General features: G+C 29.0%; 1 protein-coding gene across 2 annotated transcripts; it reads left to right on the top strand.

Annotated features, from left to right (window-relative positions):
* The first annotated feature begins 1,654 nt into the window (after positions 1-1,654).
* LOC129315404 (basic leucine zipper 24-like) lies at positions 1,655-4,606 on the top strand. Of its 2 annotated transcripts, none has more exons than XM_054959064.1 (3): positions 1,655-1,750; positions 2,273-3,109; positions 3,779-4,606. In XM_054959064.1, the coding sequence occupies exons 2-3, from the start codon at positions 2,334-2,336 to the stop codon at positions 3,801-3,803; spliced, it is 801 nt and encodes a 266-aa protein (XP_054815039.1). In that variant the 5' UTR covers positions 1,655-1,750; positions 2,273-2,333; the 3' UTR covers positions 3,804-4,606. The 2 variants fall into 2 exon arrangements, 1 of the variants encoding a protein (XP_054815039.1); XR_008594480.1 differs by having other exon boundaries at positions 1,681-3,109; positions 3,779-4,017; positions 4,161-4,606.
* The last annotated feature ends 9,261 nt before the right edge of the window (positions 4,607-13,867 follow it).

Here is a 13,867-nt window from a genome sequence, read left to right as displayed (position 1 = left end):
TGAGTCACAGCAAATCATAGTTGAAGGACTGAATTATAAGTGAATTAAAAGTTGAAGGATTAAAAGTTTAATTTTTTTTTAAATTTATTTATACCTAACATGAACCTTATTTTATAATACTTTGATCAAACAGTTATAAGACACTATAATTGAATGCGACAAAGAGAAATTTATTATAATTCCTACTCTTGGATATGGAATCTTAGTATCCAATTATGGATCGAAGTCTTATTTGCCAAACTTTGTTAATATAAGGTTAAAATACATAAAATATTTATAAATTTGAGATAATTGCAAATAACCTCTTATTTTTAAAAATTTAAAATTAACCCCCTAATTTTTAATTTTATTTTTCAAAATCCTTTATTGTTAATTATGTTATTCTTTTCATGAGAGTTAAAATGTCATTCAACTAAAAAAATGTTATTAAACAAAAATATTATATTGTATAACTATTTATAATAAATTTTTTATATTTTTTGGATAGTTGAGTCATTGATAATAGCCAAAGTAAATGTTATTATTTTTTGGATAGTTGAGTCATTGATAATAGCCAAAGTAAATGTTATTATCACCATATAAAATTTTAAATATTTACTTTTGTGTTAGTTTTTTTAATTTTTTTCGTTATCAATGGTGCATAGTTTTCTACTATTAAAAGATAAATTAATCTAATATGGTAATACTTAAAATTTTAAATATTTTAGCCATGTGTATTACATCAATCTAACATGAAAAAATAAATAAAAATTTAGAGAAAATTAATCTTTTAATCCTCCAACTTTTAATTTACTTATAATTTAATCCCTCAACTATGACTCGCTATGACTCAGTCCCTCAATTATAACTCGCCTATGACTCAGTCTCTCAACTTTTGAATCACTTACAAATTAGTCCCTGAACTTTTGTTAATTTTTTTTCATGTTAGCTTATATCTCACGTTAATGAACAAGAGAAGGGTATTTTAAAATAGTATATGAGCATTTTTATCCCTCTTATTTGATAAGAAATTTTTTTAAAAAAATTAAAAAATAAGGACCAAATTATAGATGAATCAAAAGTTGAAAGACTGAGTCATCGCGAGTTATAGTTGAAGGACTAAATTACAGCGGGTCATAGTTGAATGATTGAGTTACAAGTGAATTAAAAGTTGAAGGATTAAAAAATTAATTTTTTTCAAAAATTTATCTTTTAAAATAATAAAATCATGCACCATTGATAACAAAAAAAAATAGATAAAACTAATATAAACATAAATAGTTAAAAAATTTTACAGTGATAATAAAATTTTTTTATCAATACCTCAACTATTCAAAAAATATAAAAATTTATTATAAATAATTATATAATATAATATTTTTAATAACATTTTTTAATTGAATAACATTTTAACCCTTATGAAAAATAATATAATTAATAATAGGAAGTTTTAAAAAATAAAATTAAAAATTAGGGATTATTTTTAAATTTTTAAGATGAGAAAGTTATATTCAACTATTTTAAATTTTAAAAAAAAAATTATGTATTTTAGCCCTAATATAAAAGCAAAAACTTTAATTAACAATCGCGAGAATCATTTAATTAATATAATATCCTCACCCTTTAATACTAATGGAGCTTCGTAGTTGGCCCAAGCCCAAGGCCAGTTTAAGTAGGAAAATCTCAATCAACACATCATGTTCCTTTGACTTGCAAGTTTAGAAGAATCCAGGACCGAAGAACAGAGGCATGGCGATTCAGATTTCTGGAGGTGTGTTTGTTTGCTCCTTTGAGCTAAAAGTAGCAGATTTTTCTTATCCGAGTCTACGGTTCTGCTTCAAATTCTCAGCTTGTTCATCGATTTGTACCTTTGTTGGCTCTGGTCTCTGATTCTGATTCTAATTTCCAGCGCTTATAATCTGTCTGTCTTCGTGTCCCTATTTTTGCCCGGATTCTCTCCCCGCACATTATTATTTCAATATCAAAATTGGCCTTTCTTCATGATTCTGGATTACGGTGGAGTGAATCCATCTGGATAATCTATGAATTGTTCAGTAAGCTGATTCTGGAATCCTAGGTCATGATGTCTAGATTGGACTGTAAATTTTTGTTCAAGGTCTGTGCTTCTTTTAATATATCCTTGAGTAATGTCAACTGAAGGCAATAATTAAGTTTCTGCTTTTGGGGAAAATATCTGAGTTTGGTGTGAATAAACATAAAGTCAAACTCATTTGCGTGTCATTTTCATTTGCCGTATCGTAGTAATTGTTAACTTTAAAATTGGTTGTTGCAGATATGTTCTTCTGTTGACAAACCACCATTAAGTAGTATCACTCAAAGTAAAGAAAGAAAATATGGATGATGGAGATATTGAGCTTTCAGATAGTTTCTTGTTGTCGAATCCAGAGTCATCTAGCAATGTTCAGTCTCCAACATCCATGAATAAAATCAATGAATTCTTGAGGAACACCAGAACATGCACCCATACTCACACTTGCAACCCTCCTGGCCCTGATGCAGCACATACCCACACATGTTACCACACACACACCCAAGTGATTGCATCTGAGGATGATCATACAGATGATAAGGAGCACACCAACTCAAAAAGAAAACGGCCTTCGGGTAATAGAGAAGCTGTTCGAAAGTATAGGGAGAAGAAGAAGGCACAGACAGCTCACCTGGAGGAGGAAGTTAAGAAACTGCGTCTGCAGAATCAGCAATTAGTTAAGAAACTACAAGGCCATGCGCTTCTTGAAGCTGAGGTCTTGAGGTTGAGGAGCATTCTGGTAGACCTTAAAGGGAAAATTGACAATGAGTTGGGTGTTTTTCCTTATAAAAAGCAGTGCAATAGCTCTTCTTCAATCTTTAAGGATGGGCAAACCAATATGCTGCCCACAGGCCATGCGACTGGTCTTCAGTGTGAGACCAATTTTCAGTGCTTTGATCACCGTGCAGGATTACCATCTCAGGTTGATATATGTGGAAATGAAAATTTCATGATTCCATGTGAAGGGAACTGTCAACCTGTCGCTGTAAATTGTCAAGCAAACACAAATAACATGTCAAATACTGAAGGGCAAGTTGTGGACTCATTGGATAACTTGATGTCATCTGCATCTCAAGATGAGTAATTATCTGGACATATCTTCTGTGAGCTCTTTCCTGTTTGATTCTTGTCGTTACCTTTTATCTGTGTTGTTGACGTAGGTGATGCATAGCAAACCATAGTTAATCATAAAAGTTTTTCTGTTAGGGGATTTGCCCTAAATAGTTTGATGACTATAGAATCTTGTATCTAAGAGTGAAGTAGTTGTAAATTTTGTGTACTATACCAGGCAGCATCACAGAAGGAAACAGTTTTTGTTTGTTTGCTTCTTCTTTTCAAATGAAAGTAAAAGGAAAAGACCCTTGTGAATGTGTCAATTTTTTTAGTTGATGAAGCAACTGATACTCTTTCACAGTTGTTTGACATGATTCAGGGCTCATGTTCTGCATAGAATTGAGATCCGCTCAGTTTTTAATTATGATACATTGTAAAAGAAAATTGCGTGAAGCATATTGATGTTGTAAGATAAAGTGGAATAAATGGGGGTCTTGATTACTGGCCTCTGCTTCTAGAAGTTGCCTTTTCCTTTGCCTCCTCTCAAAAGTATGTTATTTTTCATTTTTGACACACTCTCAAATCATATGGGAAGTAAGCCCTGGAACAACTAAGGACATCCGAGTGATTATAGTCTTGAATTAACTCTGTTCGTGGGTGTATATCTCAAGTTAGGCTGACTACTACGTTCTGCAGGAAAGTGAATTATCTCCAATCTTGAACTCGTTATCCTGGGTGATTTACGCAGCATTTTCTACATGAAAGAAATCATAAACACAAGGAAACAATCATTTACAGTGACATTGGCTTGAAATGAAAGAGTGGGGCTGCAGAATTCTACCAGAACAAAGTTTTTGTGGCAGTACTGAACTGCTGCTTTGTGGAACTGGAATTAAAGCTTCAACATTATGAATTTATCAGCTACGTAAAACTACGTATTTTTTCATCACTATTCATTGCCTTTTTCATTATTGCATTCTCATTATAGCAATTTTAAAGCCAACCTTCATTTACATCCCTTTCGGTAATCCTAATTTCTACTTTATCTTCTCTCTCTTTTATTCGTTTGTTTTGCCAGTTTTGCTGCATCAGTCATTTCCCCCTATGATTCATTCTCATTGAAAATGACCTGTCTCTCCAAATTTGACTCGCTGGTCTTGGAGCATGTTTGGGGTGGCTCAAGGCTACTTTCCATAAAATCACGTTTTGAGGTGACTCAACGCCACCCCAAACACACGCTTAATCCAGTACCCTTCAGCCTTCAAATTCAAGGTGGATTCCATTTTTTTTCGTTCTTAGGCATATGCTGATTCTGGCTAATTTTGGTTAGACCATGTGCAATGCGCATGTTTATGTATATAGTTGTTTTATTCCTTGAACTCTTCTCTGATAATTTTACCAAGGACAAAAGCTAGGTAAAAATTCTTGAGCACTTGCTATCAAGATTTTCAATAAAAATATATCGAATGTGTACATAATTCAATATTACATCACTTATTATTGTAATGGTGTTTTCGCTTGTGATTTTGTTTCTGTAACTACTAGGTGTTTGGATCAGCTAGGTAGCTAGGAAGTTGATCCAGCTCAACTAGAAATCTCGAATTCAAGCCCTATTGTCTATAAAGTACCTATAAGTTGTCAATCGAATTAGTGTAAATCAAAGATTTAGGATACTTGAACAGAAGGGGAAAAAAAGATGTGTCCCCAAAAGTATTTTTATATTTCCCAGATTGATGCACAATCGAAAATAATGAACTGGAAAATGAATGCAGTCTGTTTTGCTTTTAGGCCTTAAGACAAAAGAAAGGCAGGAGTCAAAAGAAGACCCAGAAAATGTTTACCCAACATGGACATCTTGGCCCCAAAATAACGGTTTTGAAATTGAGCTGACCTTTGGCATGATTCCAAGCTTGAACATTGTGTTTGGTCTAATATTTTTTTGCCCTTTTTGGAAATATAATTGAAGTTCGAATTTGCAAACTCTGTCAGCCCAAAACAGATTTTGAAAGTGAACTCTTTTTTAATGGAACCCAATTTTGTTTTCTTCAAAAGTCCAAATCAAATCATGCCCTATGATCATATCACTATTTGCCGTTGGTCCCGCTTTTAAGAATTCATAGTTACAAAATAGAATTAAAAAATAATTTATTAATAAAAGAACGTGCTTTTATATTAAAATAATAATACTAATTATAAAAGATATAAACTGTTAAATACGAATAATTGCAAATTTTTGAAGACAAAGTATTCCCTTGATTAAGTCAAAAGAATGTCAACTCCCAACTAGATATAATTACTCTGTCCCGTTACCATCCATGGTCTCACCATCAACCATTATTATCAATTCATTGTCGATTCACTTTCGTATTATTTCCATCTAGTAAATGAAAAGTGTACATTTTTATTCATTTAAGAACTAACACCAAAGAAATGTCTTTACAAGTAATATGATCAATATTAATTGAGTAATAATACAATAGTGCAATATAATAAAATGTCATCATTCAAAGTAAGCATTAAACATGAATCCAAGGTTGCAGAAACAATTGAGCTTGATTGGTGTGTGCTAATTCACAAGATGAAGTATGAATTGTATCCTCTCTTCTTGGTTCTATCTCTTTGATGTAACAGCACAGTGCTTGAAGCAAAGAAATAAATGGATAAGATAAATATGGGCCCCATAAATAAGGTAAAATCATCATCCACGCACCCCTTATAATTTCTCTCTCTCTCTCCCCCTTCGAACGTTGTGTTGTTGCAATAGAAAATTAAGATCCGTTTTTATACATTCATTTGAAATAAAAGAGTGATAATATGATCTGATTCAGCATGGAGTTCAAATATCATAATCACTGGCTAGCATGAACTCTTTTCTTTGTCTCTCTTTTTCTCACTGCAGTGTATGCACTTTTTTTTTTTTTAATACAATGCCATAAAGAACCTTACAAGAGATTACAATCAGGTCATGTCAAAGCTCATACAATTTATATACATTAAGAGTGGATCATCAAAAATTTTAATGTGTTAATTATCATCAAATGTTTGAAGAGCAAGCTAATCTGCACATTTATTAACTTTTCTAAACATATAATCAAAAGTGATTGTCTAATCTTTTAAGATAAAATCCTTGATCTTTTGTCAGTTTCAGGGAGAGAGAGATGCCATGGTGGAGGAATATTGTTGAGGATGTAGAGAATGGAGGTTGAGTGAAGTATAGTGTGTCTCAAACATTGTTGACCATAAAAATAATGAGAGGTTGACTGATGCATGTGAATACAGGAAAGGGGGCACATGGTGAGAGAGAAGACGGAGCACATGGGGGTTCCTACCCTTCTTCCTCTCTGTCTCAGCTTTTCTTGTCCCTCTCTTCTTCTTTCCCACAATTCTTGTCCCATTAACACTACAAACATGATATTTTGGTCTCCTCATCATTCTCTCTCTCTCTCTCTCTCTCTCTCGATTGATCAGTCCAAACTAATCTTGAAAGGTTAGTCCAATGGTGAAAATGGGAATGCATTATTCTTCACTATACATAAATTAACCATTCCTTTGAATTTTTGTCCTCATGTAAATTGTTAAACTAAAAAAAAAGGATTAATATTAAAAAGAAAATGAGCATGTAATACTTATTTATATGCTCCCTCCAATGTTATTTATATAAGTCACTTTTACCATATTTTACTGTAATAAAAGAAAAACTTAAACTTTATTAACTATGTCTAAAAATTTAATAAGTTTATAACTTTACTTCTATTAAATATACATACTTTACAAATAAAATTATTTAACATTTAATAATTTTCTCAATATTTAATAGGGGCAAAAGAGTAAAAGTGGACATAAAAATCAATAAGTCATATAAATAAGATTAAAATAAATATTTTTTCTCTCTTCTCTATAAATAGGACATGTGAAACAAAATTTTAGCTAGACTAGTTTTCCATGGTCAAAACGTGGAAGGTTTAACAATAAATCACCATGTTTCAACAAATAAAAGAATGGTAGATTACAAAGAATATAAGCCAAAAAAAAGAGTATGATTTTCGACATTGTATAATTTATTTCAATTTTTTATGCTAACTTTAATAGTTAAAAAATCATAATTAGATATTTATTGTTTACATATTTTTAAATATAGTTCTTGCCATTACCTTTTTTTCCAACATTTTATTAAATATAAGAGTTATCAGTTTTGGTTTATTATATATATTTTGTAGTTTTAACACCTCATTGTTATTGTAAAACATACATATTCAGAGTATCAATTAAAAACCTATAAATATATTGCAAGGGACCATAGTAAAAAATAATAAAATTATGGGATTTAAAAGTATAATATTTGCAATAAATAAATTAATGGAACTGCATATACATGAAGTATGACCTTATGACAATTAAAAAAAGTTGCTTGCACAAATAAAATAGAGGACATGAACGTATGAATACAATTAATCTGGAGATATTAATTAATGCAGAGACGTAAGATATTATTTATTGATTTATTATTGAATTTGGTGAGAGAAATGAATGAAATGTAAGTGTGGGTATTAATAATTGCAATGAGGAATATGATGAAAAGGTAGAAGAGAATATGATAAGATCCAACACAGAGTGACGATGATCTGGAAGTGTACAAACTACAATCTCATCACTTTTTCAATTATTAGATTTCATCACACAAATCTCTCTGCAACAATTTCATGGATTCACTTAAGCATCCCATGTTAAGCTGCTTGCTCATGAATGAACCAAAAAACTTGTATCAATCTTATCTATCAAGATTCCATACTTGATCTAATTAAGATATACCCCAAAAACAAAAAACAAAAACAAAAACGCTTTATGAACATTATCTTTCATTTCATTTTCCCAAAATTTCATGGAAATTTTTTATGGGAGTTTTTATATATTTTTTCTAAAGAAGATTTTTTTTTTTTGCGTGTTCGAAGAGTATTCATGATTAAAAAAAATTACATACAGAAACTAAGATTTTTATAAAAAAAAATTATAATTCTTTTTGAAGAATGAAGTTATTAATAATTTTTGGGGTATTTTTATAGTTATTTTAAATTTCAAAAAGAACGATAGAACCAAATTATATTACATAATTTTCACAAAAATTTTATAATGAGTCTAATAAATTCAAAAAAGAATTTTCTCTTTGAAAATTTAAAATTATTTTTAACTTATTTTTTTTATCAAAATGAATTTTTGTCAGAATTTTTTTTTTATTTTATCACCTAGTTTTCTAAGGAACCCAGGGGTATTATCACCACCAACCCAAACTAATTCAAACTGTTATTGTGTGAGAACGTCATTACAATGATAGCTTAATGAGTACCTAAGAGATGCTTTTAATATTTTTATTTAATGCAAATGTATATCTTTTAATTCAAATTTCATAATGAAATGATTCAATTCTCTTGATAAGTAAAATAAGTGCACCTTGAATTTAATTAATGGGTCTGAATTATTTCTCCACTTGTAGCAGCTTTAAGCTTTAATTGGTTGGTGTGGTCAAAATTAAAGCTTGAGCAAAATTTCAAAAAAAAAAGAAGAAGAAGAAGAAGTAATGGAAGTGGGTGAGTTGGATGAGACATAAGACCATACAATACAAGGGAGCTATCATTGTCCCATTTGTAATGATTTGCAATTAAAGAAATTAGGGGGCCGATATTAATATGTTTTACAAATTATACCGTTTCACTTGGCATCTCTGTGACTTAACAGTGATGTTGACACTTCCATAATCATGCCCTCCCTTTGAAAATGACCTCTTGATTAAGCATTAATTAATTCCATTAATCCCCGTCAAACCACGATTTCTTCTTCAATTAACTTTTTAATACTTTTCAACCAAAATTATAATCATAAGGGAAATTATACTTGGATCCCAAAATATTAATTTAATTATAATTAGGCACAAAAAATTTTAGTTGTGAATTACTGAGAATGATTAGTGAGATTTAAATACATTGTTCATAATTAACAATATATCTTACCAACAATTGTCTAAAATTATGTTTGCAATTTATTTTTTAACAATTTTTTTTTTCGATTTAACTTTTATTAAATTGATCTTTTGTGACCTTAATGTCATTTTTCTTAAATCGTATTACTAGTCTATTTCTATTAGCAATATTAGCATGTTGGGTGAAGGAATTCAATTTCTTTTATAAGAAAAATCGATAAGTAGAATCTTGTGATGGAGAAAAAATCACATTAAAAAAAAATAATTGAACCAACAATACTTAAATCGTGCTGGATTTTACTTATATTATAATTCATAAATGATATACTCCTATTCAATTTTTCTTTCTTGAACTTTATAATGCGGGTCAAGTACTTTACAGTACACCGAGTATATGGTGCAAGCCACACTATCATTATTCATAATTTATGAATATTTAGACCCTTCATGAATGTTATATTCTGTACAATGTACAGAGAGAGAGATTGGATCTATCAATTAATTTCATCCATTTTCTTATTATATGATTACAAATACTTAATCGCATAAAACTTATAAACAACTGACTCCTGTATTCATTATGCAAGTAAAATTATTGTAAACTCAATGACTAAATTAACAATTTAAGGATCTCTATATATATCTTTCAAAAAGAACCGGGTTACTGATTAAGCATTTAATTTGATTAATTAATAAAGTTGAATTTTCCCGAATCATGTAATTAATCAAATGGGACAAAAATTATTTAGCTAGCTAGCATGTGTGAAAGAATTGATTCAACACAAAAATATCTCACAAAAAATATAGATATTAGATATAATTATTGAAGGAGATAACGTAGTGGATGTGAAATGATGAAACACGAACATGGAAACACATACAAAAAGAAAAAAGAGAGAATATATATATATATATATATATATATTAGAGAAGCTAATATTTGATAAGCTCCTCCATTATTTTTGATGTAGGGTTGGTGGGTTTCGTCATTTGAGGCGAAAGATGAAAAGGAGGTTCAATCATTTAATCAAATAGTTATATATACTTTTTTCGGGGCAATAATTGCTAAAGATAGTTAAACATGAGGGAAATCGAAAGTTTTCAGACCAAAATTAAACTAAAACAACAAAGAGAATTTCAAATTATAAAATTAAATAGATAGAATATATAAATGAGACAAAGATTTTCAGACCGAATTGGGATCTCTATATTTATAAAATAAACGGGAAAGGTGCATTTAGTAAGACATATAGAAACACATGCAAACCAAAATAGTTCTTAATTTAAGTGGGTCTACAATTGTTTTGCTCAAGCAAAGTCTGGATCGCATTCAATACTGTTAATTGTAAAGAAAATTTGGCCAAAAAAAGAATTATAAAGAAATTTGTCAATTATAAATATTATAATCCAACCTGATTCAAGTTAAATTAATCCAGGGCTAATGTTATCAAAGGTTTAAATCTTGTGTATGGGGAAAAAAATCAAATTAAAAGAATTAGGGAAAATATTTTTTTTCTTCTTGAAATTGTTCTCAATTATTAATTCAATCCATAAACTTTGACAAGAAATAATGCTATCCCTATAATTTATGAACACCTCAATTCTTATATTTTTTTACTTTGTAAAATTCAGTTCTTATAATTCATTAGAATTGTACTTAGTCAAGATTTAAGCATTAAATTTATAATTGAAGAAAATTTTGGGGATTAAAAATTGTATTATTGAATAAAAAATTATTCCAATTGAGTCTGGCAATGCTTGAATATGGCATTACTGTATCAAAAATATTAAATAATTATATTAAAAAATTAAAACTACAATTAAGGGGAATTGCCTTAGCTCCCTATATTTTTTAGATCAATAATTAGTGTTAGTGTAAAATTGTTCATAATAACTAGGGATGATCCTTAACTTTTTTTTTTATATGTATAGCTTTTAATAAAGTTACATATGGCCTCCCCCTTATATTCTGTAGTATGTTTCAGAGGCTAAATTCCTCAAAGTAAAGTAAATAAGAAATCTAGAACCCACTGATAAATTAAAAAATTTTAAATAACCAGTGTGTGGAGGAATTAATTGAAAGACTAATAAAGTGTAGTGAGATATGAAAAGTTCATTTAGAAGGGGAAATAGAAGGAAGGTGAAAAGGAATAAGAACAACAAAAAAGGACAAATGGAGAGATAGAGAGTCACGTCCAGGTCCAACACAGACACTACATTTGACAAGGGAAACCGATTCTTATTATCAATACATTTTCTTTTTTTTACTCAACTTATCATCAACACGTTGAGTGTTATACAACATTTATTATGTTTTTATTATTATAATATATTATTGTTTTTGCTCAAATTTATCATATTGTTTTATTATTTCACAATAGTTATTTTCTCAATTTTTATTCATAAATATAAAGATATTTTTCTATGTGAAAAAATTATATTTCCCTTTATTTTAAATACTAAACAAGTTCAAGATGTTAGAGAAATGATAATTAATTTGGAAAAAGGAGCATAATGCATGGCATGAGTATTAGATTAAAATAAGATCAAGATAGCTTTCTTCTAGCTTGGGTTATTGAAATTTATATTCAAATTTATCCCCAAAAAAAAGAAATTTATATTCTATTTTATTTAAATTTTAAATAATTATAACCGATCATTCAAAAACATAAATATCAATTTTAAATTGCATAAATTTTATAATTGTTCGTTTAAATTTAAATGGGTTGTTTAATTTTTTTCAAAGCGCATATTTCCTTATATAATCAAAGTTTTCTTATGATTGCTTAAATATAAAATCTCAAATTTGACCATGTGTAAATGGAGAAAAAGATTTGAAAGAATTGTCTTTAATTAAACCGAAAATGCTCAAATTTGAGTTAGTATTGAGCCCGAGGATGAAACCCATGAGAATTAGCCACCCAACATATATAAATGGGTATAATATATCTTAACCCAAAAGTTAAAGCATTGAGTGCATGTTAGGTTTTAAGTTTATATCTCCTAATTAAAAGTCTACTTGGAAGAATCAAACATTTGGAAAAAAATACATTACAAATGTAATTTAAATGGACTTCTGAGGAAAATACAAACAAATGAGTCTATGGATATTTTCTGCTTACATAGTGCTACTTCTCTAACATACATTCACTCCACGTGTAACTTTTTCCTCATACCAAGTTAAATTAACTCATAATTAAAATCCTAACAGCTAAATGATTATATAACCAATTACGTGTTATAAGGGTTAGAAACATGGGTGTAAATATGACAAACAAACATATTTCTAAACACAAATATTTCATCTTCTATATACTCTTTTTTCTTTTTTCTTTTTCCTGAGATGCTTGTATTCACGGGCAAATAAGAAGGGCATAGTTGTGTAATCAAGCATGCTTTTCAATTTTGAGCTCACCAAAAAAAGAAAAAAGAAAAAGAAAAAGTTGAAAAAGATTGAACAAATTAATTGAAGAGTGAGGCACATGGGTTTCTCAGCCTATTTTTGTTGGTAACTATGCTTTTTATTATTATTATTATTTTTCGTCAGATGCTTCCTTTGTTTCCTTATTAACTTTACCTCCCCGTCTTGTCCTTCTCAACATTATTTCTTTTCACTTTTAACATCCCTCTCACTTTCTCTCTTCTTTTTTACCAACTCATCATTTTTTAATGTTACTTAATTGACAACTAAGACTCCATTCTTGAGCACTAATGTTTGTCCATAATTGCTTCACTGCATGGGGTTTGAGTTGGAGTATTAGAAATGGCAAAACAAAATTAGTTAGAAAATTCTATATCACAATTATGTGTTTGATTTTTTTAAAACCAAAACTAGAAAACTATATTAAACCACTAAAAAGAGTATAGCAGTATCAAGAGTTTATAAGATTAAACAACTTGTCATCATCCACCAATTTTCTGCATAAAAGTTGGGATGATTAAAAACACAAAAATCAATACAAATGTCATGCAAAAGCTTAGCAAAAAGGTGAGCATATTGAATGGCCTCCCTGCAAGAATACTCAGAGGGACGTCTGCCAATCTCTTTTAAAGAAAAGCCCTACAAGAATATTTTAATAATATATTTTTTCATTTTAACATTTAATAAAGAATTAAAAAATGTAATAAAAATTTAATAATATAATTTATAAATAAAATTAAAAAAATTGTTGTCGCTCTACACTATAACTAAGATTAGAAGGAGTATCATATTAAAACTCAACTACAAGTATGGGGTGAGGCCTTCAATAACCGACCACTTCAGCAATTGCCGGAGGGTTTTCAATTGTTTGTGTTTGATTTTGTATTAAAAACTATAAAAAAAAAAAAAACCTATGGTTTTGATGGAAATGGACAGAGTGTATTGGTTTTACATTAAAAACCATCACAACTATAATTTTTGTAAAAAGTAAACAATTGTGTTTGGTTTCATGTTAAAAACTATTAAATCATGGTTTTTGTAAAATCAAATAATTATCTACTTCAACCAAACTACCAAAGCCATAATTCTGGTTGCTTCTAATTAACTTGAAATTAAATATATACTTCATCTAGTCCTTAATATGAGGCAAAGTTAACCAACTTTGTGTTTAATGTAATTATATTCTTAAAATTATTAAAAAAACTTATAAATTTTCAATATGACATTTCTATGCAATCAATAACTATAATAAGTTGTTGTCTAAAAATTCTAACGATAATCAATAAATAAGATATAAAATTGAAAAAAAATTATTAATTACTCTAACTTTATCTTAAATATGAACTAAAAAATTTTTCAAACTTTATCTTTACATTAAGGATAGGAGAAAATA

This window comes from Prosopis cineraria, unplaced genomic scaffold, assembly GCF_029017545.1.
Source record: "Prosopis cineraria cultivar Desert tree isolate PC_DT_omini unplaced genomic scaffold, ASM2901754v1 PC7, whole genome shotgun sequence".
Taxonomy (NCBI): Eukaryota; Viridiplantae; Streptophyta; class Magnoliopsida; order Fabales; family Fabaceae; genus Prosopis; species Prosopis cineraria.
This window is presented reverse-complemented; position numbering and strand designations above follow the sequence as displayed.